Raw genomic sequence first — 27,544 nt, forward strand, 5'->3', positions numbered from 1 at the left:
AAGCAATCAGAATACAACATTGAATTTGTTATGGCTCTATCAGAAATACATTTCATAAGTGATGGTTTGAGTGCTTTCTCAAACAGGTGAAAAACACGAATGTTGTTTGTAAAATATGTTACACATACTATGTAAAAACTATATACGATATCAACGGAAATACTCTAAGCTACAAATATGGAACCAATTTTTCTAATTTGGAAAAAGCGCAGCGAGTAAATTTAATCTTTATATTATGCTATCAAAGTTACCCGCATTATCAAAGATACCCCGGTTTACGGTAACTATGAAATAGACTGCAGCCTCTGTCGGATAAGCCACCTGAGTGAGTTGACCGGGATGCAGATCGTAGTGCAGCAGAATATCATCACCAGGTTGATCAATGATTTTCATTACATATTTGAGCAGTGATGATTGGGTGTTCTCGGATGAAAATCTTCGATAATCTGAGCAAGTTAGATGGAGGAGTCCTAGACAGTCTATTGGATAAAATCGTTCTGAGAGGGAAGATCTGGAGTAAGCTCGGTACTATCTACGTATAGTAGTTCATATACCTCTAAGCGGCCGTCAGCACGCTACCTTACTCTTGTGCACATTTGGGTCACGGTTAGTATGGAAGCATGATTGTGTTTCATGTATAAGACCGGGAGAAATGCTACAACTCAACCAATACTATTCCGTGGAGAATTTTTACTTTAATAGTATGTTGTTTGTAAATTTTCACCTGATTCATGAGACATCAGAGTTTAAAATTTAGAAAAGTCGGTCTCGGGTACCCCAATACATGGCCTTCAAAAAAATTCCATAGATTCAATAAAGGACCGTAGCGAGCTAAAACTCTGGCTGTAGGCATACAAACTATCTAGAAATAAAACCACATCATTAGATCAAAGGGTAGACATTTTATATATTTGAGTGAGGTTGGCCTCTGAAAGAGTAGATTTGAAATAAAAGGTCTTAAGTGGCGTTCCATAGCTTCGGAAGTATTCAATTGATTTTTATCCAAATACACTATTCAATGTGTAATTAGCTTTTCTATTGACGCTATGAATACGGCAAGTGGCCAGTGGCTCTATGGGTCACCAAAAGTAAAACAAAAAAGTTACTACTCATCACGATCACGTAAAAGACTCTTACTCCAGAACGATAAGAGAATATTGTACATCAAGAACTTAGAATTTCATCTAAGGGTTGTAAAATGAGAAACACATTTAGACCAACAAACGCGACTTATTGAAAGACACTAGGGAATGGTGTGGATTCCACAATACCATACAATATTACACAATCATGCTCGATTTTACTCCACCAAGCTAAATCGATTTCAAATTAGGTTCCAATTCCAGGTTAGGAACATACGTATTAGCTGCAATTTCCAAACCTACGACTTGAGTGCAGTAAAATCGATGGAACTGTTTCAAACACATCGTCGGTACATGAGCGAGTCGGCGATCATCTGTTTTTGCCAGTGGTGGCGGGGGGAATACCCCTCACCACCCCTTCCCAACGGGGGAGTTTGGTAAAGAGAGATGATAAAACCGATTTGTACCTTCCTAAAAAGTTGTCCCTGGACGCTTTCTACTCTCTATATACAATTTTCACACTGCCGTACTCTAACGGAACTATCAACTCTATACTTTCATCTCCTTATCTATCGTATAAAAATTACCACTTTAGTATGTTATTTGAAATTAGCATCTTGAACTATGTAAATCGTTGACTTTCTGCGTGAAGTAATACAAAACAGTCGAGATTAGTACAAGACACTGAAGAAGTCTGCACATTGTAGACGAAATACGCGTATCTGTCAAGGATAAGCAAATAAGGTAGTGGAATTAAATGGAAATTACTAATCCTTCTCTCTCTCATTAAACAAAACATATAGTTAAAGCACAGACAAACAGACGTAACTCTTTGAAAAACTTGTTCTTGAAAACATAGTATCTCAAAACATATAACCTCAGTAACGACATCTCTCTGGCTTCTCGCGGAAAACAAGCTTGCTCGCTAACTCGTAAACAATATTGCATAAAAGTTCTATCGAATGTATGGAAACGTCAAAGTGATCCGATGCCAGCGCTGCGGCGAGTAGTTTGCGGAACTGATAATATTCAAATCAACCGTTAAATGCATGAACGAAGACACACAATGAAGAGTTACGTCTGTTTGTCTGTGGTTAAAGTACAATTCTAATGATTTATCTTGAAAGCGCCTTCCGACTTCCCTCAGAGGTCCTGCTGATATGGCCAGGAAATGTCTACCGACTTCTTCTGGAAGTTTCTCTTAATCTTTCCGGAAAGTTTCTTCCGACTTGCCCGGAACTTTATACAGTCTTGGATGTCAGGAGTCTGTCAGCTTCCTCTGGAAGTTTCTTTTAACATTCTAGGGAAGTTTTTCTCTGGAAGCACTTTCCAACCTCTCCAAAAAGTTTCCATCAGCATCCATTAGAAATTTGTTTTAATTTATTGATATTTCTTCAGAGAGTTAATTAATTTGCCGAAAATGTTCTGTTGAGCAGTTCCACACCAAATGACGAATCGGAAAAACACCAAGTAGACCAGTAGACAGAACTGTCATTTGATAGCTCAATGCGCGCAATTTACTGATTTTCTGAATTCCACAAAGTGGGAATCAAGCGAACACAAAGTTTGCTTTGCTAGCTTTTCACCCAGCGTAAGTAAAAAGGACCAAAAAAGAGAAGAAATACACACGCCCAGAAATAACGAAAATTCAATGTGTAGCCATCACTCCGACGCAAAGAGCACCACTTTGTGTAGTGTCGCAAATGAGAAACCCAGCAAAAAGACAAAATTCTCAAGGGGTAATCAACTCTGCACATTGTGCCGGAACACATCGTGGCCCACTGATCGGCGGGACATGGCACACGATGACAAGTATGACACAAAATATAATAAAAATGGGATCACTGTTTTGTGTTGACATTTTGCCAATCGTTGCTAAGGTTAACTTTTTCGTTTACTTTAAAGTAAAGGGAGAGGCATTTTTTGTCAGTGCCATTTTGAAGCGAAATTGTTCCTAATCATAATAAGAGATTGTATAATTGACAAGACGCTTTTTGTCCTTATGCCTACTGGGGGATGAACCTCTACTGAAAGTCCACATGGCTTTTGAGAGATGTCCATAGTTTCAGGGAAGTCCAAACGAACCACGCCCCGTCGAATAGGCCAGATTTAACTGGAATTAAGTATTAACTCGATGGCCTTAGCATCCGAACCGAGAGTCAATTGTATGGGTAAGAAGCATTGCAGCGATAATGTGCGGTGTCAATAACACCCCGATGCCGAACGATCCTACCATTCTTCAGATGTATCTGCAATCGCAGCTGTTTCTCCAGGAGAACACCCCGATACGATTGATGGTTTATCAATCAGTCAGCCGTACACAGCTCATTCTATGAACTGAACTCGGATTCGATTGACTGTGGAGGTCTCTCTACGCTCTTTCGCAACTATTCGTATCACCGATGGCAACAGTAACATTAATAAAGATGCTGCTAATAGAATTTTGAAGGTAATGGAGCCAATCTGAATCGCGGTATTAATGAACGCAATCGGAACCGGCACCAGTTTCAGGGAGATTAATATGCGATTCCAGCATGGACAAGGATGAAAAATATTAAGAAACAACAGGCAGATACAAGGACGGCTGCAACCAGTATGGAGATTCTGGACCGACATTTGGATAAACCATGCACGAAGTAGTTTGAGTCAGACGAATTTAGTACCTAACCACGGCTGCTGCCACTGGGAAGCTACTGCAGGTCTATTGCTGCTACTACTACTGCCGGTGGTCATTTAAGGTCGAGTCCTTCCTATTTTTCAGATTGTAGCATTGCCCAGGTAGCATGATAACTGTCTTCTCCTGGATTGACAGCTTCTGCCATCAGTCACCCTGCCCCTTCTCGCTCAGGGGCTAATCTTCGAGTGCCATTTAAAGACCAACAATTGAAAAGGCCTCAACTCAATTTTGTAAACAAACCTTGGAAAGCCATTTTCTCGCGAAGTGAAACCTACATTCGCAAACCTTAAACACAATCGGGTAGAGGAGAATTTCCCCTACCTGTTCGTTTTGTTGGTTTCCGTTGGCGGACTTCGGTTCGCGAGAAAATGGCCTTACAAGGTTTGTTTACAAAATGGAGTTGAGGCCGTTTCAATTGTTGATCTTGATTTTCTTGAAGCGGATGACCGGCAATCAGCTCGTTGAATATTATATTGGAAGTAAGTTTCACAACTTTTTTTTCCGTCCTTGATTTGAAAATGTAAACACACAATCTCAAAAGTCATAAGTGCAGGGTTACTGAGACTGATAGCTTGAGTGCCACACTTCGGCACAACGCTTGACCTAGCTTTCGGCACAGATAAAGTACTCGGCACAGATTGGGATGTGCAGAGTGGAACACCCCTTGAAAATTTTTCTTCGTTAGGCACTGCCTATAATTGCATATCTCTGTCCCATATGGAAAAAGTAGGCCATGAGAAAATGAAGTTACGACGTGCAATTATTTACCATGTAAATATTTGAAAAATCATGGTAAATTCATTGATATTTTTCAAGATGAAACCGCATACATGTTTTTTGTTTAGTTGTTTTTTATAGGGTTAATTACCCCATTTCCGGCCTATTAAGCACAACCCGCACTTAGTCTTTCTTAATCTAGCGCAGTTTAGCACCAAACGGAATGTTATTATTACTGATGGCTTCCAAATTTATTTACCTTTCCGTATGTACCGTAAGATTTGATAAATAGAAACCAATTGTTGAGATATTGTCAAAAGTCTAACACTGCTTCTTGACGCCAAACTCGGCCTACGGATTCTTAACTCGGCCTAACGCATTGAAACGCCATTGAAATGCCAATGAATTCACTTCGGCCTATCGGATGAAGATAAAAAGTGATTCGGTCGGAGCGCTTCCTTTGTTTTTGGGAATAATGGGTGCAAACCTTCATATCACGCTTTCTCATTGACTTCGTTCCGTAGCTTATAAACTAAAGTATCGTACCAAACGCACAATTGACTTGTTAACTCTGAAATCAAGAATTTATTTGAAGTTTTCTGCTCAATAGGCCCAAAATGGGTGATTAGGCCGAGTAGTTCTCTACTCTATCAGCGAAAAATATGACGATCCAAAAAGCAGAACTCTAGCTTGACCTCTGGATGATCGAATTTTAGGATACTTAATGGGACAAACTGATTTGATGTTGTTTTCACATTTTTCATGATCAAAGTCCGTAGTTTTATCACCGACAAACCAACATGACACTTAATTCTGACTTATGCCCGAAAATCGTAAACGGCCGATTTAAATGTGCGGTGATCCGACCTGTCAAAACTATAGGATTTTTTTTATCTAGATAAAAATAATTTGTCCAGAATAGATCAGACACGAACCAATTAATAACTTTTGCATGCGGGTTCATGGCTTAGCTAAATATTTCCCGCGAGCACGGCGCCAGATGTCAGTAGTGTGCTTTGGTCAGAAATTTTATTATTTTTGCTATGGTCATTCATGTCGGTTTGTCTGTGGTTTTATCACGCAATATGAAAGTAGAGCCCAATTGATAGTGGATAACGTAATAATCTTAAAATTGACGAAAATCCATATGGGACTGATATGCAATTATAGGCAGTGCCCTTCTTCATCTTCTATGCATGCAATCGTGGTGAGCAAAATTTGCAAAGAACTCAAAGAAGACTTGTTATATTTTACTCGGAGTGTACCGCTCTTTGTGTGGATCGCTTTCTCGAGATTAGATGGCAAAGATTGCCGGTCCACCGTGAAGTGACGCAGTGAACCAGCTGCTTGAATTTCGGACATGGCGCACGCAACTGCCATATGAAGTCGCGTTGCTCCAAATGCGGCCAACAACATGTCACTGCCCAATGCATCGTGGACATGAAGGACAAGCAGCCAACCTGTGTCAACCGCGGGAATGCCCACACATCGACTAGTCGATCGTGTCCCAAGCGGGCTGAATTCATCGCACTGCGGAAGAAAGCAAGCCAGCCGAGACAGCAGAAAAAGAAGCAACTACCCGGAATAGATCTGGAAAATGATTTTCTACCGCTTCCTCCAACCGAAGGACGCGCACCAAACCTTCCCCCCCCCCCCTTCCGCTGCCCAGAAGGCAGTATAGGAATTCGACGCAAGCCGAACCAAGCAGCACTCCTCCAGGATTCTGGGGAACCCAGCCTGGTGCTGTACCATTGGTCCCTCCAACCGATGGTCTGACGCAGGTAATCAGTCATCTGACAACGCTTGTCAGTGAAATGCAAAAAATGATGGTGCAAATGATGCACTTCATCACAAACTTTCACGTTCACCATCAACGCCCTTAATTGGGACATCCATTCAGTGGCGAGAAAACAGTCGAAAATCGTAGATTTCCTGCGCCAACATAACATCGATGTCGCGTTTCTAACCGAGACGTATCTCTAGCCGGAGGTCAACTTTAGCCTGCCAAATCACACAATTGCTAGACTGGACCGAGTTCGAGCACAGCCATTGCCATCAGGAGAGGACTGGAGTACAGGATGCTGCCTGATTTTCGTCTATCGTTCGTGGAAGCCATTGGAGTCGAGCTGACATCGCCGGATGGTCTCATCACACCCATTGCCATCTACTGCCCTGCCCAATTTTAGGAGTCGGATGGAACAATCGATCGTCTCAAGAATGACATCCAGAAGTTGACTCGTCGGAAGGGTAAGTTTATCCTCGCCGGTGATCTCAACGCACGTCACTCGCCGTGGGGCAATGCAAGAAGTAACAAGACCGGACCGGAAAATCACACTTGATGAGCTGGTGAACACTATCAAGTCGACGAAGAACATGAACTCTTCTGGTGAACGTCTTCAATCGCTGTCTGGAGCTTGGACACTTCCCAGCTACCTGGAAACGGTCTAAGGTGGTACCGATACCAAAGCCGGGAAAGGATCCTACCAACCCGTCAAGCTACCGTCCGATCAGTTTGCTTTCCTCGCTTAGCAAGTTGTTCGAAAAACTTATTTACGCCAGACTCCTCGAGCACACCGAGGCGAACGACATCCTACTGGACAAGCAATTTGTATTCCGACGAGGTCACTCGACGGTGGACCAACTCAAGCGGGTCTCAAACCTCATCAATTAGGCGAAGTCGGTCTTGAAGACAACGGTCATGGCGATACTAGACATCGAAAAGGCATTCGATAACTTGTGGCACGACGGTTTGGTGCACAAGCTTCTGCAATTTCGTTTCCCCAGCTACCTGGTGAAGATCATCTCGGACTACATCGACGGCAGGACGTCTCAAGTATGAGTAGGCAGTGCTCTCTCGGAACCGTATGATGTACCCGCTGGTGTCCCTCAAGGAAGCATCCTGGGACCCATATTGTACAATCTGTACACATCTGACATACCGACACTGCCGCAAGGTGGAACACTGTCGCTGTTTACTGACGATTCGGCAATCAGCTACAAGGGACGAGTAATGCGCACTCTCGTATCGAAGCTCCAAAACGGATTGGATGCCTACACCATATATCTCACCGACTGGAAGATATGTGTGAACGCGGCCAAAACGCAAACCATTGTGTTTCCGCATAGCAACACCGACCGGCTCAAACCGTCATCAAAGATAAAGGTTCTGAACGCTGAACGCTGTCTCTGGTATGGAAGGGTTGTGCTAAAACACATCGGAAGAAGCTCCAAGTCCTGCAGAACAAGTTCCTGAAGATGATTCTAAATCTGCCTCCGCGCACACGGATAGCCGACGTTCATCGGCTGGCAAATCTCGATCAAATCGACCAGAGAATGAATGCGCTCGCCAGTTGGCACCAAACTAGGACTCTAAATTCAGAGTACGTAAAAACTGGAAAACTTTACCCATAATTTTGTAAATAGTAGGTTTAGTTAGGATTTAATGTAGTAAGATAGTAAATTTAAAATTCAAAATAGAACAAATGTTCACAATGTAAAATGATAAATACCAAATATAAAAGCAAAATTTAGCCAATAGCTTTCAGTAATTTTAGGAAAGAATGAATAACTAATGTTGATCACTTACAATGTAAAACTATGGTAAAACAAAACAACTAAATAAAAAAAAATTAATGTAAAAAATAAAAAAAAATTTTTCAGTGCTAGGTTCTGAAATTCGACAGTGAGCGTTCAAAAGGGTCTACTTGTAATGTTCGATTTTCTTCATTGAATTTCTGTTTACATTGCTACAGCTAAGCGAAACAATTCAAGCTGAACATTGCATTAGGTCCTAAGTAACACTGACAAGATTCTCTTGGTCGACTTTCTCCTTGAATCCACCGGCCCAGGTATTTCAGCACACATATCGATAAAAGAAGTTTTTATCTAGCATCTAATACGGCAACCACAACAAGAAACGAATCTGTGCTCTAGTTATTAAGGCTGTATTCCATTTGATGAATTATTACTTAAATTTGACAGATGGAAAATTTTCAAATACAGCTGCTATTCCAGCAGACTTATTTCTGACAGACAAGGGATCAATTTGACAGACGCTTTCTCGAAAATCGGCCGATCTACAACAGAGGGATTTTCGAACATCTTAATTTATCTCAATCGGTAGATAAAATATGTACCGAGAACTTATTGTAGGGATTCATGGCTTATTGATATCAACTATGAAATGTTGCATAACATTGATGCAAAATTGTGCACTCCGTTTTTGTGCTTGTTTCCGAGAGCTAGCTTTAATGAAATTCTGTGTGAACTTCACAGATCATACGGAAGAACTTTAGGCTTAAAGCACCGACGGGAACATCTAGAAAGCTTCAAAGGTACTTTTGTGGCAATACTTTTGGGAAGTTCCGAGAAAACTTAAGGGTAAATTTACGTCTGTTTACTCGGCAGCAATCATTGTGTGGTCCTCCTCATTGTTCTTCGTCAGCAGTTCTTTCGGTCGATGCGTCGTCGACTTTGGAAAGCAACCGTTTCGTGATGAGTGTGTGAGTGATGACCACGTTTTGCGTCCATTGCTGCAATGGAAGTGCCCTACCATACAAAGAAACCACTGGAAGCGGCTCCCGTTCTGTTGGAAGATGCTTATTGAATAGCGGAAGATAAAGTATTTATTGTGTTTTACCTTTTGACTAAAATTGTATAGTAAACAAGAATCCTCGACTCTGAAAAGTTAATTCGATTGAGCCTTATCAAATAAATTAATAATAAACTAAAGTTCCGGGTTAGCTTTAGACAATTTCAGAGAAGGTCAACAAAAGGTTCTGAAAAAATCCAAAGGAACATAAGAAAAGTTCTGAGAGAACTTGAGAAAAACTTGAAGAAAACTTACGAGGTATTTTCCTACACGGCCAATGAGAACGAATCAATTTTGAGTTTAGTTTACTCATAAATCGCATAAAGTGCGGGAATTCAGCGATGAGTAAATTTGCCTTACGTAAAGATTGGATTCACTCAGTCTATTGGTACTGCTGCTATCTAGTTCATTTATTTTTAAGGCTCAATCACGTTAGCTTTACGGAGCCGATAATTCCTTGTTCTTTGTTTGTAACAAAATTCACTTAATTCTATGTCTAGCAGGAGTTGAGCCGAATACTCGTGGCTTACTCGAAGTTAGAGGGGTACATTGTCGAAGGATAGGAAAATGGGAGGAGCTTGGGGGTAGGGTTTCGTTGTCTCATCAGAGCGATGTGGTACTGCTGCTAGACTAAGTAAAATTTTCGTCAATTTTCCTTATTTTCCAGCAGATTTTTGAGACAGGAAAACATGAGGAAATATGTAAGATGCAGGACCATGTAAACTTTTCAAGACTTAAAAAGATTTGGAAATATTTCCCGGATTCCAGCGCTATTAAGTCTTTTCTTTCTTTTGTTTTTTTTTTTTAATTAATGTTCACTTTAACACTCTTGGGTCATGACCTAGTCCGGGATGAGATTTGATCTCTTTGGCGTGAGAGGTATGGATACTAACCACTAGGCCGGGGCCGTCCCCTCACTATGAAGAATTTTCACGATGTCGGACATAGAATGCAACAATGTTTCAAGATTCAAGATTTAAGGCTTCAGACCTCAGATGTAAATATTTTTGGAAAGATCGCAAACTGCGACAAATATATGCGGTGCTAGGACCTGGCATTATTGCGAGATGCAATTCGCCAGACTTATTCGACACATTCAAGACCCCGGACATAAAGACAATTCATGGAATTTGAACATGCTTCCAGGTTCTGGGACTAAGAGGAAGTATTCGAGAACTTGAAAATTAAAGTTTCAAGTACCTGGTACCTACTTCAAAAACTTCAATTCAATGGACTTAAAGAGTCATCTGCATTAGATCCGTTTGACTGTTAGACAACAGATTTAACTGTCACTTTTAGGCAACGCGTCAGATCCGGATCTAATGTGGGCCCTTTAGATAAAATTTTGATTTTCTAAATAAATTTTTACAACATTTATAATTGAAAAAAAAATTATGAGAAGATACTGGACTTAGAAAGTTCTCCTGCTTTGAAATATGTGCTATTGCTATATGTTATAGTAATCTTCTGTTTCTGGGTATTCAATGTTCAGGCTTTTGCAGTGGATGAGCTATGGGGCCTCAGTATTCGTATTCTGGCGTAATGTTCGATTCGCCCCGTGAATGAGCTGACTTTCTGTTAGCGAAAGACATACAAGCTGGATCTCGATTTTGGTATTCGGCACTAATGCCTTTAATCTAAAAGAGTCGCTGTCAACGCTGTCTGATCCAAGTTAATGTTTCTTAATTTTAGTAAGCATTTGGAATATCGAAGGCCCGGCTTGAAGATTTGCATGTAATTGAGACCTAACTTCATTTTCCGAAATAGTGCGATGATTGAAAATTTGTAAGTTGGGTTGCAAACAACCGAAAATAGCGATGGTTGCATAGCCCCAGAATAGTTTATAGGATCTTGAAGTAGTTTGATAACGCAGCGAACATCTGTGCTGTGGACAAAGAAAGTAGGCAGCCTATTCTAAAACTGTAGTTTAACATTCATTAACTGAGTTAGATTAAAAAACCGAAGTAAGACAAAGGTAAGAAAGGAATAGAAATAGTATTAAACAGATGTCAGCATGCTCGAAGTTCGATCATTCACTAACAACAATCGACAGTTTCGAGAAAAGAAAGTGGCACAGATAAATACTAGTTTGATTATATTAGCACAGGATACAACAAACAAACAAACAAAAAAGATAAAACAAAGAAGGCAATTACTGCAAACACTAAATTATCGGCTTAAAGAAAGAAACAAAATCTGTACCTAATAACTGAAAAGGGGCAACAGGGCAAAAAAAAACAGCGGCTCTGACAAGTCTAAATTCTAAAAGCCAAAACTGTGACGCCGAGCCAATACTCACTTGATGCACGAACAGGACACCTTGACCAGGGGATCGGTAATCTCCCACACGGAGTTGGCATTCGCATCCACCAGGGCTGCCTGCGCTGCCATCGATGAGTTGTTTTCATTGTTGCTACTACCCGACGACGACGAAGAGGTCGGCGTGGAGGATGCATTCGAGGAGGGTTCGGTTTTGATGGCCACTACCACACCACTTTCGCCGACCGCCGAATCGGGCGATTGCTGCGGCGGTGGAACCGTCGGGGTGGCATGCATGATACAGTCCTGCCAGACGCGTTCCGGTATGAGGACGGCCGGCGAGTTGTTGATCACCGCCGAGGACATGCTGTTCTGATTGCCGAGATCGTTCGAGGGGGACTCCGGCACCGTTAGCGGTGGGTTCATGAGCGGTTTACTACTGTCACTATCATCCGCGGCTGGGAGCTTTTTGCTGCTGCTGCTGCTGCTGCTAAGATCACTGGTAACACCCAGCGCGCTGGACACTGCTGCCGTGAGGGAATTTGCCGGTAGTGGGGCGGCGGATTTTGCCACCGTCGGTTGCGACGAGCTGGGAGAACCATTGCTGGACGGTGGTGGTGACCAATCGTCGATATCGGTCACTAGCACATACTTGGACGGGTAGCGCATCTTGACACCGCCTGCGGGGAACAGAAAAATTGTTAGCAACTTGACGATCAAACGGAGAGAAATTTGAACTTACCGGTCATAATCTCGACGATGGGCGGCACCGTGTCGGCACTTTCCGATAGGTTAATGTTTTTGTTCGAGATCGGGTAGAAAGCGCTCCAGTCATCGAGCACCTTCTGCGTCTGAGGATCGCTGGCCTTGTAGCTTTGGCCAGTGAGGGTCGCGGCCAAACCGAATGGGGCCAGTATGACGGACCGGGGTTTCACGTCGCTGACAGAGTTGTTGTTGTTGTTGTTGTTATTATTGTTGTTATTGTTGCTGCTGGTGCCCTGCTGGGCTTGGGCTTCCTCGAGGTGTTTGATCATCAACGGTCGCACCGGGGGGTGTTCCCGGATGTCCATCGAGGCACACACCGTACTGTCGCCGTGCACGAAGAATGCAAAGGAAAACGACAGATGCAGAGAGCTGGACGGGAAGAAAAATGACAAGCATTAGTGGAATCTGTTGGGAGGATTGTTTGAGCTGCAGCTAATGACCATATAGTTGCAACTGTCGGTGGGGGAACGAAGACTTCTCTACCGGCTTAACGAAAATGTCCCAGAATTCCACCTTTTTACTCTAGGAAGACGAGCTGGTTTCCCACGGGTGTCGCCTGCACTATTAATCTCAGCTCCAAGCAACACCCAAAATTTGCTAACAGTGGGAATGGCGCTTCCGTATTTGTATAAATAATAATATGCATTCCGACGATGACGATGGTCATTAGCGGAAAACTCTCTCCTCGCGCCGAAATTAGCGCACACACGCACACTTACCTCTTGCCAAATACTCGCTCGCTGTTGGAACTGGGTTGCACGAACCACCTGCCCAAGCGGACGACATCCCGCGAGAGTAGACATCTGTTGTGTTGTTGTTTTACCGCGTGATGATGGTGATGAATGAACGTAGAATGGGGCACAGCCGGCATCGTTTACCATCGTCGTCGTCGTCGTCGTCGTCGTCGTCGTCATCGTGTGTCGGAAGATGAAATTGAGAAAGGGAAGAAAAGACGAAATGTTATTCATTTGAACTCATGTGCGGAAGATGCATCATTGCGGTAATGAGATTGGAAGTGTGCGATTCAGTAACTAGTAGGTATCGTTAGATGGGGTTGATATCCTAACCAAGTAATTCTATTGACATGAGGTTGATATATACGCTCACGGCAGACTAAAATCACTAAAGCAAATGTGTAGTCCGACTCATATAGGTTCTAATCTAATCTTATCTAATCTTATCACTTCTTGAAAGCATCCTTGGACCTCCATAATTTGTCAACTCTATTAGATATATGTCTCAACATCGAAGATTCGTCACACAAACCGAAACGGCCAGAGGTACTGTGCGGCATTTAAGGGGCAAGATGATTCTGAAAAATATCGCAAATATCAGCCTTCTCAAAACATAAATACAACAATGAAACTGAAACTTCACATTTCCTGCAGTGCAGAAGGAGTTCCAATTTCATGAGCGATGTTGCAACAGTGTCCGAGATTTGTGCTCTAGAAAGCTTGAAGTGATAGGACATGACTGTCATTGTTCGACGCTTCAAGGAATCACCTTATACCCCGTACAGACTATGGCGTATATCATGTAATATAGACTATCTTGAAATGAGCACTCATACATAGGATTTCCAGTGAAAACTAGATGTATGAGTTCTCATTGCAAGACAGCCTATATTACATGATATAAGCCATAGTCTGTACGGGGTATTAAGCTCAATGAGTTTTTTTTTCTAAAATTCACTGACGAAATCTTCCTTGAGATTTTTTGCGGGTCACCTGAAATTACTAAGCCTACTTTGGAAACTCCAAAAGCTTTTCTGAAGTATGCTGAACATCTGTGTTGAATTTCGCTGATGAATGCACATGGCGTCCTTGAGGTTATCAAGGACTGGAGTTCCGTGAACTTTTTTTAAGCTTCCTACTAAACGAAATTAGGTTTTCAAAGAATCTGGGTTCCTCTAAAATTCCCTTAAGATTCACTAAGATTTATGGAGATCATCCTAAGTATTATATTGTACATTATTTATACAAATATTGAAGTTCTCTCAGGTTTCTTACGCCTCTTTGAAGTTCTTGATTTTTTCAAGTCCTCCGAAACTTGCTGGAGGATCCCATAGCTCCCTGAAATTTTCAAAAATTAACTGAGATATCTTGAATTTTTTTAAAAGCTCTGAAGCACCCTGAATGTTCCCTGATTTTTCGTTAACTCACCAGAACTTTTATGAAGTTTCCCAAACACTCCTGAGGTTCTGACATTTCTTTTAGGTTTCCAGAGATTCTCTGAGAATCACATATTTTTTTCTAAAGATCTATTCTCATTTGCTTCTGGAATTTTCAGAATATCTTCTGGTCTAATTCCAAGTTCACCTGAAGCTTTAAATTGGTTCTAGGTTTTTTGAAGTTTGCTAAAACATTTCGGAGTTTGTTGAACCCCTCTGAAGCTTTCGGAACATCTCCAAAGTTTACTGAATCTTTCTAATTTGTTTTTCTAATATCTAGATAGAGCTGGAATTAAGGCGTAACAACTTTTGTAAACAATGACTTCTCTCGATGATTTATCGAAAGACATGACTCTACCTGGCAAATCAACATTACCATCGAATAGGGGAAGACTTCCTCTACCCGATGGATATGTTGGTTTGTGTAGGCGTGCTTTGAGTTGCTAGAAATCAACGAGAGAAGTCATTGTTTACAAAAGCTGTTACGCCCTAATTCCAGCTCTATCTAGATATACGTTCCGAACTTCTCTGAAGCTTTCTATTCATCTTTAAAGTCCGCTGATTCTCTCTGATAATCGCTTTAGCTCTCAGAAGCTCTAAAGTTTGATAAGGATTTGAGTTAGCTATAAAGCTTTTTAATCATCTCCAAACTCTCAAAACCTCTCTAATGTTTTCTGCATCGTTGCGGAGTTAAATAAATCTTCTCTGTAGATTTCATCTTTAAAGTCTGTTGAACCTCTCTGAAGACCATCTTCTCAGAACCTCTCTGAAGTTTTATGAAACGTTCCGAAGTTCCTTGAACTTCTCTGAAACTTCATGAGCATCCCTAAAGGTCGTTTAAACTTTAAGTTTTTTAAGTTTGCAGAATCGTTTCAAAGTACGCTGAAGACTTCCGAAGTTTCCTTAGTATTGCTAAAGTCCGCCGATCCGTTATGAAGATCACCGGAGCTCTCTGACGATTGTTGAAACGTTCCGAAGTTCGCTGAATTCCTCTGAAGTTTCCCGAACATCTCCTAAGTTCGTCGAAGCTCTCTGAACTCAAGACTCATATCAAATGGAAAAAAATTAAAGGAGTACAATGGAACTTCAGAGAAGCCTTGCAGTATTTTGAGAAGCTTAAGAAAACCCAAATAGTCATTCTGCGAACATCTTGCAAAATTCACAGAATAAAACACAGGAAACTTCAGAGTAGTCTTATGAATTTCGAATAGACTCAGGGAAACTCATAGAAGTTCTGGAGATCTGCAGAAAAGCTTACGAGATCTTTGAAGCAGGCCAGAAAATGTTAAGGGTACTTCACCTTAAAGAAGTCAGTAAACTTAAAAATTCAACACCCTTCAGTTCAGGGATCTTTAGAGTAGAGGATTGTATTGTATTTATTTATTTGGTTGAGGCTGTTTCATCTACGGAACCTTCAGAGTAGTCTCGGAAAAGACGAAAAGATTGTTCTGGGAGAGCTACGGCAAACTTAAGAGAGGTTGAGCAGACGAGTGTCGGTGATCTTCAGAGAGATTTGACAGTTGTTGGAGATGATCACAAAGCTTCTGCGGGGTTCAGCGAACTTCGGAACATATCGTCAAACTTCAGAGCGTTTCTGAAAGCTTCAGTGAATATGAGGAATATGAGAGATTACCAGAAAGCTGCAGAGTGGTTTAGTGAACTTTCAATCGGTTCAGCAAACTTGACTTAGGTTCGTCAATTTTTAGACTGGTTCGACAGACTGTCGAGATTATCAAAACTTCAGAGGGGTTCAGTGAACTTCGGAACGTTTCCACAAACCTTAGAGTGGTTCTGAGAGCCTTGATGAGTTTTAGAAAGGTTCAGCGGACTTTGAAGATAGTCAGAACGGTTTAGAGAAGCTCACCGAAGTTAAGATCTTTTCAACAAACTTTGGAAAGATTCTGAGATAACAAGAAAGCTACGGAGTGGTTCAGCAAACTACGAAACATTTCTGCAACCTTCAGAGAGTTTCGGTGATGTGCAGATAGGTTAAGTGGGCTTGAAGATAATCAGAAAGTTTCATATGGTTTCAGCGAACATTGCAAAGATTCACCGAGCTTCCGAGAGGCTCGAATAGCCTTGTCGATCTTCAGAGATTACCAGAAAGTTTCAAAAAGGTTCATGAAACTTTGGAAAGGTTCTGAGAGCGTCAGCGATGTTCTGAGATGACAAGAAAGCTACAGAAGAGCTCAGCGAGCTCCGAAACACTTCTACATGCTGCACAGAGTTCTGGCGATGTGCAGACAGGTTAAGTGGGCTTTGAAGATGATCACAAGGCTTCAGAGGTTTTCAGCAAATATTGTAACGATTCATCAAACTTCAGAGAGATTCTGATAGCTTCGGCGATCTTCAGAGATGACCAAAAAGCTTCAAAAGGATTTAGCGAGCTTTGCATCCCGGAAGCTTGAAAGAGATGACCAAAAAGCATCAGAGCAGTTCAGTAAATTTCAGAACGTTTCATTAAACTTCGGTTCTGTGAGCTTCGATGAATTGAAGAGTGGTTCAGGAAACTTTGGATCGAGATAATCAGAAAGCTTCAGAGAGCTCACTGAACTACAGATCGAATAGTCGAACTTCAGAAAGGTTCACAGAGCATTGGTGAATTTGAGCTTCGGCGGTGTTCAGAACTTCGAACCGTTTCATGAAATTTTAGAGCATTTCGGCGTCCAGCGACGTTTGAAGATGATAAGAAAACGGCAGAGGGGTTCAGCCAACTTAGTAAAGATTCATCAACCTTCTGAGCGGTTCTGAGAGCTTTGGTGATTTTGAGAGGTGAGCAGAGAACTTCAAAGGGGTTTAGCGAACTATGGATCGATTCAGCCACCTTTAGAGAAGTTCAGCGAGCTTCTGAACGCTTCTTAAAACTTCAGAGCGGTTTTGTGAGGTTCGATTAATGTTAGACTGCTTTAGCAGACTTCGAAGATTATCAGAAAGCTTCAGCGACGCTCAGGGAACTTCAGATCAATTTATCAAACTTCAAAAAGGTTCTATTCAGGCGGTATTCAGTGATGACCAGGAACCTTCAGAGGGGTTCAGCGAATTTTTAAACGTCTTTGAAAACTTCAGAAGGTCTCGGCGATCTGCAAAAAAAGTCCAGCAAAGTTTGCAGATGATAAGAAAGCTTCAGAGGGGTTCTGCGAAATTTGTAACGATTCATCATACATACATCATCGCTTCTGAGATTGAGAGGATAGTAGAAAGCTTCACAGGGGTTTAGCGAAATTTGGATCGATTCAACCATTTTTAGAGGTGGTTCGACAGACTGTAGATATGATCAACAAACTTCAGAGTAGTTCAGCGAGCTTCGGAACGCTTCATCAAACAGAGCGGTTCTGGGAGGTTCTGAGCGGTTCTGTGAGGTTCTGAGCGGTTCCGTGACGTTCGATTAATGTTAGAGTGCTTCAGCAGACATTGAAGGTTATCAGAATGCTTCAGCGAAGCTTACCAAACTTCAGATCGATTAATCAAACTTCATAAAGGTTCGGGAAGCTTCGGAGGTGTTCAGAGAGGACCAGAAAGCTTCAGAGGGGTTCAGCGAATTTTTAGACGTCTTTGAAAACTTCAGAGAGTTTCAGTAGACTTTGGAGATGATAAATAAGGTTCAGAGGGGTTCTGTGAACTTTGTAACGATTCATCAAACTTCAAAGCGGTTCTGAGATCTTTGGTGAATTTGCGAGGATAGTAGAAAGCTTCACAGGGGTTTAGCGAAATTTGGATCGATTCAACCATTTTTAGAGGTGGTTCGGCAGACTGTAGAGATGACCAAAAAGCTTCAGAGTAGTTCAGCGAGCTTCAGAACGCATCATCAAACTTCTGAGCGGTTCTGTGAGATTCGATTAATGTTAGAGTGCTTCAGCAGGCATTGAAGATTATCAGAATGCTTCAGCGAAGCTCACCGAACTTCAGATCGATTAATCAAGCTTCATAAAGGTTCGGAAAGCTTCGGAGGTGTTCAGAGACGACCAGAAAGCTTCAGAGGGGTTCTGCTAACTTCAGAACGATTCATAAAATTTCAGAAAGGTTCTGAGGGCTTCGACGATCTTCAGTAATGACCAAAAAGCTTCAGAGGGGTTCAGCAAATTTTTTAACGTCTTTGGAAACTTCAGAGAATTTCAGTAGACTTTGGAGATCATCAGAAAGCTTCAGAGGAGTTCTGCTAACTTAGGAACGATTCATAAAATTTCAGAGAGGTTATGAGGGCTTCAGCGATCTTCAGTGATGACCAGAAAGCTTCAAAAGGATTCTGCGAAAGTCGGAACTATTTTTTCCACTTCCCAGCCATTTTTGGCTACCCGGGAATCGGGAAATATGCTTATCCGGCGACAGGATATAATTTTTGACGTATACACCCGTTTGATAGTTACTCATAAGAATTGGAACTTCGTCCGACTACGCACGAAAGTTTCCTCCAACATCTCCTGGAAATTTAAAACAACTTGTCGTGGAAGATTCTTTCATCTATTCCTGGGGAAGTATCTTCAAACTTCCCCTTGAAGTCCTACTAGCATTATCTGGAAGTGGCAATGTATTCTATTCCCCCCGGAAGACTCTTCTGACCTCTCCTGAAACATACTTCCGACTTACAGAAGTCAGAGTGACATTCTTTGGAAGTGTCTTCCGGTTTCCACAGGATGTTTTTTTCAGAGTCCCCCCGGATATTCCTTCCGTCTTCCACTGGAAATCTCTTCCTAGTTTCTTGGAAGTCACTTCCAACTTCTCCTGGAAATTTATGTTGCCTTGCCCCGGAAGTTTCTACTGGCTTACCCTGGAAATTTCTTCCTACTTCTCTGCAGAGGTTTGCCTAATTTCCCCGGAAGTTTCTCCCGAGTTCACCCGGAAGCTTCTACAGACTTCTCACGGCAGTCTCGGCCAACTTTCCCCGGAAGTTTTCTCTAATTTTCTTCCGACGATCCTATAAGAAACTTCCGTCCTCTGGGAGTGTCGTCTGACTTCCCCGGATTTTGTTGATCTATTTTCCTCATCAGTTTCATCTGACTTCCACCGGAAAAATCATCCGACTTCCTCGAAAATTCCTCTGGATTCTCCTGGATTTCTCTAAGTAATTCAAGTAGGTTAATTTCACGGGTACTGTAGTCTATTTTTAGTGAAAATATATGCCTTCTGTATAAAAACATGTTTTTCCCGGGAAGTCCAACCAGTTTCCCGGGAAACGGGAAATGTTAATTTTGGCAAATTTCCCGGGATGTCCCGGGTAGGAAACACTATTCAGAACGTTTCAGCAAACTTCAATTTGCAAATATTTGACGATAACGCAAACAGCATAGATCCACTATCAAAGGGCCCTCATTCGGGTGAATGATTTCGATCTGCTTCGTCAATTGACGAAAGCATGGATCATTTTCAATTGAGAAGCACTTGAAGTCAAAACGAAAACCTGAGGCAATTCGAAACCAACTGGATCTCTTCCAGGCATTAACTCCCAACATTAAGCTACAATTGATCCGAAATCGGATTGACATGTCTATCCGGACCCTTATTCTGGTTCTACGAGAAACCAGTTTTGTGTATCAATAGAAAGTGAATGTGACTCAATTGAGTTGGAACGCACTCATTTGATACTCGTGATACTCGTGAAGCTGCAGAGAGGTTCATCGTGCTTCGACTAGATTCAGCGGAATTTTGAGAAGATCCAAATCTTCAGAGAGGTTCAGTGAACTTCCGACTCTGTCGGAAAACTTCCGAGAGGGAGAACCGAGAAGAGCTCAAGGAATTTAAAAGGTTTTGAGGTAGCTCCGGACGAGTTCGTCGTGTTCAGCAAACTTCAGAGAGTTTCGGAGCACTGAACCTACATATCTACATTGCTGATCGATGCGGGATTGCCTCATCCGTCCGATGGTGTTATTTTTCTTGATTGAATAGTCGTTTTCGAGAAATCCTAGGATTTCAGTGAGGTTCAACGAATTTCAGAGCATTGCCGGAATCTGGCCAACTTCAGAGAGCCTCTACGATATTTAGAGCTGTTCTGGAGACATCAGGAGGGGTTCAATGTACTTCAGAGGTTTTCAGGTAGCTCCGGACAATTTCGAGCTTCAACGATAAGGGATCCGCTTACATCTTCGCCAATTCCTATTTATCGGAATAAATTAAGTTCTTACGCGCTCAATTCTGACTGAACGACACCTTAGAGTATAATAAGTGATCACTACACACCTCGACGAAGTTGATCGTAATGACCCACAATAATATGACTGACGTTGTAGTTACGGTATGCACACTGGGATGAAAGTGCCTGGGGATGTAGTTGCGATATTCCAGCTAAGATCGCCCTTCAACTTACCGTTCGATGACATTATGCAGGGCCTTGAATAGAAGCGACCGACATTCGTACGACAGGCCACCCTCCCAGGAGCCTTTTTCACCTTCTGTAAATAGAGAGAGAGAGAGAGAAAAATCGAAATGTTACAAAGTTGAAGTCACACACCATGTAATTATTCAGTCGCAGACCATCCCAACGCGCATTCAACGTTCGGTAATAACAACAGGTTAATTTAATTACAAACGCAAACGTACATATCAATTTGAATCTGTTGAAGGTAAACGGAATATCGGGGGCCAGCACGTGTCCACAAATAGGGACGGGAAGAGGAGCCGCAGAAACTGGGACGGTTGAATTTTTCGATTGTGGTTCACTCACAATCAAATAATTGGGAGTTGATCAATTTGTAGTGGCAAAATACTCAGGCACGTGTTGCTCCGTTGGTCGATGATGATTTACGGATGTGTAAGATACAGAGTGGGGGAGCAGTAGCAGCAAACGGAGCGATGTCTATTTTGCGGCTAATTATTCGATAATTAGTGGAAAATGAGGGCGGTAATTGCATGGTTGACATTCAGCGGAATATGAATTCCAAATTGCGGCATTCGCTTACAGGGCTGTTATTTCTGCTTTTCTATTCTTGTTCATACTTCCTTTATACTATTCTCGTGTTGTTCCAAGTTTTAGTTCTTTTCTATTCTTCTGCACCTTTATATTTTAATTCATGTTGTATGCCTATTTTACCATTCTTATGTGCTTCATTATTGTTTACAGTAAATTAAAGCGTTTACACAAAACCTGACCTACATTACTTTCCTGTCCGACGACCACTTTATCTCTGAAGAAAAATAACGGTGAACCGCCGCCGCTGTCCACCGTCGCTCTTAATCTGTGTTAAATAAATCACTTGTTGAGCGGTTTCGTTTCGAATTCCCATCTGTCAGCGGAAAAGAAAAACAGCTGGCTGCTTCCGAATTATCACCCCCAAGAACATTGATGATGGGGATTATGCGATACATAACCTCAGCCGCTCTCTTGAACACAAGTGGCGACCGACCAACATCATCATCATCATCATCGGTCGGTCAATCACGTAAATTGATATGATTTAATTTGTATGCTCACCGACCCCTACCACGGTTTCGTGACACAGTTTTTTTTTTATTATTTCAGAATCGGCCATCAATCTCATCAAAGCAGTAGTCGCTCGTCTCGCCATAAATTAGCGCGCGAGCTCAACTTACAATGAATGTGAGTAAACAAAGCAAATTCCTGCTGCATGATGGCGCTTCGCGAGATCACTTTCCTTTTCCTCCTGAGAGCACCTGTCTGTCAAAGTGAGCTGATATTATAAGAAACTGCAAGGTAAGCAAACAGTAAACAAACAAAGCTAAAAACGCTGCTGGGTGACGGTGCAGGTTTTCGACGATGCACTTTTGGCACGCGTGCTTCTACCCTCTGTCGGTATACGAAAGTGCAAGTTGTAAATTGCAGGTGCAATGCTGTCTGCCGGGCGGGTGTTCGACGACGATGAAGTCATAATCGGTCTGATGGCAGATCGAATTGGCTTTTTACACTCTTGTTCAAACGCGCGGCAAGTTAATGCATAATTGTGTTATATGATAGCAGTCGGGCGGTTGGGAGCTGGTAATCGTTACGAATTACATGCTATTTAGAGTCTATTGTATGTATGATTACCAAATTAAGTAATAATTGAACACGTTATTGAGTTTGCCCCTAAAGATAACTCAGTCACAAATTTCTCGGTTTTGATGATACATTAGGGTGTGCTTCATTTTGAACAAAAGAAGTAGCAATCAGATTGCCCACTCTCTAGTTTGACTCATTACCGTTAAATATGAGTATGTACAAAAAATTGTTAATATTGATGAAGATTTAGAGGGGGCGCAAATGGTGTGAAGTTCGTATTCTGCTGATTAGTATTTTATAAAGTAATTAAATTTTGGTAGTAAAATATAAGTCCTCAGTCCGAAAATTCATAGAAAATCGTCATTAAAGATGATATAACCAAGGGGCAAAACAATTAAGATGTATTTGAAAATATCATCCATTAAAATTAATTATTTTCAAAAACTATAGTGCTGAACGATGTTTGTTCAATGAATACTTTCGTTATAAGTCCAAACATATTTTGATATATTCAGTCAAGGTGTCCCGCCCCTTGAGTGGAATTCGATCAAAACTGCAGCCTAAGATAAGTTATACTTAAGGTGAGAAAAGACTTTTCGCGATCTCGATTCAAAATCATGGTTGATATTTTCACCACGACCACAAGTCGTGTGTTACTCGATAGGGGCTCAGTGGCCTAGTTGGGACCGTTTTTGCTTACAGGCTACTTCACATTATAAAATCTTTCTTAACAAGAAAACATAACTTCAATTCATCGTATACCGTTTACCGAAACGAAGCGTGCTGCAAACCCAACCCTTTTGTCCCACATCCCAGTGATTTATCGTGGAAGTGTAGAGGATTTCTCCGCTTCGCAGGGCTGGTAGCGATCACTGCTGTCAAAAATAGTGATTTTAGTGACCATGTTGGAGAAATAAGTGACCAAATAGTGACTAATAGTTGTAAACATAGTAACTAAAAAGTGACCTAAGAGAAGAAAAGCAGTCGTTATGATGGCACGCCAAACAAATGTTTGATGTTTCGGACTTATTTAATTAGTATCTCGTAAACATTTATGTAAGATATGATGTTTTAAAGCGAAAGATTCAATAGAAAGTTTATGGCCAAACCCACGGTATTAGTCATGGTGTCTACTAACGGCAAAAACCTGGAAAACCGGGAATCTTCAAGAAATTTTATTTTTCCTTGAAATACCAGGAAGTCTCAGACAAACTAACAATTTTCTTACTAAAGATATTTTAAAGAAAAGAATGAATTTTGAAATACAAGCATTTAATTTGTCAGTTTATTTTCATTCACACTTTGAACTTTATAGATTCACAGTGGAATCTTCAGTAACAAATAAATTTAAAAAAAATCAGAGCCTTACAATGTTTTCTCTTTTTTTTTGGTTTTGGAACATACATATTTCCTAGAGTTCTGGACTTAAAAGCTATAATCAATAAATTATTAAGAATCTGGAGTAAAATTCCATAGACAGTTCTAAGAGCTCGTGAAATTTTATTATTATTTATAAGGGCCTCATTTCAGGGGAATTTTTGTTTTTTTTTTCAGAAAAACTTCAAAGGCAATCTGCTTTCAAGGAATATTAGATTTCATGGGAAGCCTGATAGTTTTGAGTAGAATTTTAAGAAACCCTGCATTGAATTAAAGTGAATAAAAATTAATACTTGTAGGAATTTAGAAGAGCACAACTCCTGTGAAGTTCAGAGGAAAATTCCAAGGGCAATCTGAGGATAATTTCATAAAGTTTGTGGGAGAAAACTAATGCTAAGTCTTAATAATAAGTCCTTATATTTTTTTAGAATACTAAAAGGAGTATTACAATTAATTCTGAGAATAACTCCAGGACATCTTCAAAGGAATTCGGAAAATAAATTCAGGAGAATTTTCCAAACAAATTATGAGAAGGAATATAAGGAATTTGTGAGGAGAAATGCCAATGAATTATTAGGAGGCTTTCAATGTGACTAGAATTCCAAAGGAAGGAGTAATATTCAAAAGGAAATATGAAATGCATTCAATTGATCATTCGGAGAATCTTTCCAAAGGATTTGTTATTGTGTAAAATTTCAAGGTAATTCCGAGGAAAACTAAAAACAAATAAATAATTCAAAGGATAGTTTCATCGGAAAGAAAGGTTTCAATGGAAATCTTCGTTGAATATGGAGTGGACTATTCTGAGGTCTTTAGAACTACTTGAAAGTTCCCATTTTCTCTGAGGTTAATGTAACTGCTTTGAAGTTCTTTTGTAGTTTGAGAAACTAGCATGATGCTCGTAACACTTCTCATACAATTCTTAAAGTTGCCTGAATTTTATAGTACTTTTACTTTAGGAAACTTTAGGAAGAGTTTCCTCAATTTTTCTAACGATCATCGATCTTCTCTAAAGATTTAACGATTCGTTGAAGTTCTCCAAGTTTCTTTAAAAATTATGTGACTTCTCTAATGTTAACGGAACTGCTCTGAGGTTCTCTGTTCTTTTCTGAAATTCTCAAAACATCTCTAACGTTTTTGCAGTTCTCGTGAATCTTGTTGTACTGCGCTGAATCTAAATGAACTGTCCTAGGAACTGCTTTAAATTTCCCACTAATTTTCTGAAACTAATGGAATTAAACTTTCTTTTAAATTCCTCCAATTTTCGGAGCTTACTAAACTTCTTTCAAATACTTCCGCGTTTTACTAATGTTCATAAAAATTCCTGAAGTTCGCGAATTACCAATTAAAATCCATAGATTTATATGAAGTTCTCCGAATGTTTCTGAAGATCACTGTCCTTCTGTGAAGTTTTCTAAGTTTTTCTAAATGTCTGGACGGAATTAGAAAGAAAGAATTAATATACGTCTATGATTTTCACTGAAGTTCTCAAGATTTTTCTGAAGGTCATGAAACTTCCCTTAAATTATCGACACTAATTTAAAACTTCTTCAATAGTCTAGATTTTTCTGGTTAAAACTGGCAAAACGATTACTGAATTTCTTTAGAGTTCTCTAGACTGCCCTGAATTTATCAGTATTTTTAAGAACCCACAACTATACTGAAATTAATTGATTTGCCTTGAAGTTTCGACAATTTTTCTGAAGTATTATAACCATTGTAAACGCTTGCTTACATGAAGTTCTCTAAATTTGTTTAATAATCTGGAAAATTTTCTGACATATATATATATATTCATAATTCGATGACGCTCCCGACGTTCATAGAATTCTCGGAATACCCCATAATTCCACGGAACTCCTTTTAAGTCGCTTAAAATTTGCTTAAGTTAATGGGAATATTCTGAAGTTATCTGATCGTCCTGGAAGTACTCGGAACTTCGCTGAATATATAATGAAACTATCGAAAAATATCTAAACTTATTAGAAGGTTTCTGGAATTTCTTGAAGATGTCACTGCTTGCTAAAAGTTCTAGCATTTTTTTTCAAATAATGGAACTTCGTTGATGTTATCTAATCAACTTAGCTAAATTTTCGCATTTTTGTATGCTCTTGAAAAACTTTCACGTTTTCGGTATGTTCATATAATTCTTTCCATAAATTATCTCAGAGCTTTGCTGAAGTTTCCGGAAATTCCCTGAACTTCTTTAAGGTTTCTACAATTTCCTTGAAATTATTTGAACTGCCCTTTGATTCACTGATCTGTCTTGATGTTCTCGAAGCTTCCCTAAAGCTTTAAATTCTATTAAAGATCTTGGTTCTGCTTGGAAATAAATGGAATTCCCGTAAACATCTTTAAAATTTCCTGAAATTCTCTGGACTTCTGTGAAGTTCCTGAAATATTCCTGAAGTTTTCATAAATTTTCTGAAGGCTTCTGCACTTCCCTGGCACATTGGTGTTATTCCTAGTCCTAGGATCTTGAAAAAAATTAAAAGGACGAAACCCAAATTTTTCATCAAAATTCACGGTTTTTCCTGGTGACTTCAAATTCCCGGCTATTTCTCGATTTTCTGGTTCACTGGTCACCCTGTAATATATAAATATATCGAAATTTTTGGACATTTTCAGGGAAATTTCAGAGGAACATAAGAAAATTCTGGGAAATTCCAGAGTTTACAAAAGTTTCATGAGAATTTATAGACATTCCAGAGAAAGTTCAAAGAAACTCTAGTGGAATTTCAGTGTATTGACAGGAAAATTTCAGGGGAATTTTAGAAAATTTAAGAATGTAGACTAAAAAATTTTCAACTAAATTCCAGAGAAATTAAACATTAGAGACAATCCGGAGGAGTTAAACTGAAATTTTCAGGGTTATTTGTTTATCGAGCTTGTTTCTTAGTTACTGGTCCTGAGCTTGAGTACTCAATTTAACTAATAACTACAATGTTTTGAACAAGCATGAAGTTGGATTTGTCACGAGGGGGTGTACATAATAGCATTGGGCGATCTTGTCACTGTTTCGAAATACCCACTCATCAATATGGGTATTTTCAGAACAAGAGTATAAATCGGAAATGACACGTAATTTTCTAAAATCCATGATTATCAATGATCATCCGGTATTAGAAAAACTGTCAAATATCCTACAATATGGATTGGACATATTGGAAAGAGAGATGTCTTGTAGAGGCCAGATATCGATTATTGAAAAGAAAAATAAGAATCCAAAATAATGGCTTCCGGCTTTTGAAAAACTGACAAATATTCAATAATATGGGTTTTTTCGGAACGCGGAGGACGTGCAGAGATCGGAAATCGATGCTTAACGCCATTTAGGAATCCAAGAATTCCAAGGGCCCAACAATCGATGTTCAATGCTATTTTGAAATCCAATTATTTGTGTACTGAGATAATTCAAATGCGAATACCAGTGTTCGGAAAAAAAATCATTCTCAAATCTCATTCATTGAGCCTCCCTGAGAGAATAAACTCACGGGCGAATGTGGCAAACAAAGCTCATGCTCGAGATTCTCATGCATTTTCACGCACTCATACTCGCAAACGCGAAAATATCATTCCAACTTAAAACTTTTAAAAACCGCTCAAACGTCAATTGGTTTTCCATTCACTGATGGAATACAGTAATAACAATGAATAACACGAGCGATGCCTAATACACTGAAAATGTTGTTTAAACCGAAACAAAAATTTAAAGAGACAGATTGATACAGATACAGACAGATTGGTTTTTGGATGTTTGAGATAGATTCAAAAAATCGATCAATCAATTTACCGATTTTCGATTCAGAATCGCCCAATGCTAGTGCATATCCATAATGAATTCCTCCCTCAAAAGGCCCCGAAATCTGCTTAAGTGGCTTATGTCACCACGTCTTATGCTCCATTAGACTGCGCATTAGACTAATGCAAAATTTGACTTTTTAGCTCCACAGTGCTTAAATGGTTTCAAATCGGGTCC

At 40.3% G+C, this 27,544-nt stretch overlaps 2 protein-coding genes across 4 annotated transcripts in view; both read right to left on the minus strand.

Moving 5' to 3' along the window:
• Positions 1 to 27,544, minus strand: part of LOC135708448 (transcription factor grauzone-like) — a 404,988-nt gene that overhangs the window by 121,188 nt on the left and 256,256 nt on the right. The window lies entirely within an intron of this gene.
• Positions 1 to 27,544, minus strand: part of skd (mediator complex subunit skuld) — a 170,398-nt gene that overhangs the window by 19,012 nt on the left and 123,842 nt on the right. For all 3 annotated transcript variants that reach the window (XM_065230348.1, XM_065230347.1, XM_065230346.1), the window contains exons 3-6: positions 20,560 to 20,644; positions 12,811 to 12,894; positions 12,069 to 12,460; positions 11,367 to 12,006 (exon numbers count right to left, since the gene is read on the minus strand). In XM_065230348.1, coding sequence (XP_065086420.1) covers positions 11,367 to 12,006; positions 12,069 to 12,460; positions 12,811 to 12,894; positions 20,560 to 20,644 — 1,201 coding nt within the window. The remainder of the gene's footprint in view (positions 1 to 11,366; positions 12,007 to 12,068; positions 12,461 to 12,810; positions 12,895 to 20,559; positions 20,645 to 27,544) is intronic.

The sequence above is a fragment of the Ochlerotatus camptorhynchus genome, unplaced genomic scaffold (genome assembly GCF_037179485.1).
Source record: "Ochlerotatus camptorhynchus isolate MF236.1 unplaced genomic scaffold, CSIRO-AGI_Acam_v1.1 ptg000330l, whole genome shotgun sequence".
NCBI lineage: Eukaryota > Metazoa > Arthropoda > Insecta > Diptera > Culicidae > Ochlerotatus > Ochlerotatus camptorhynchus.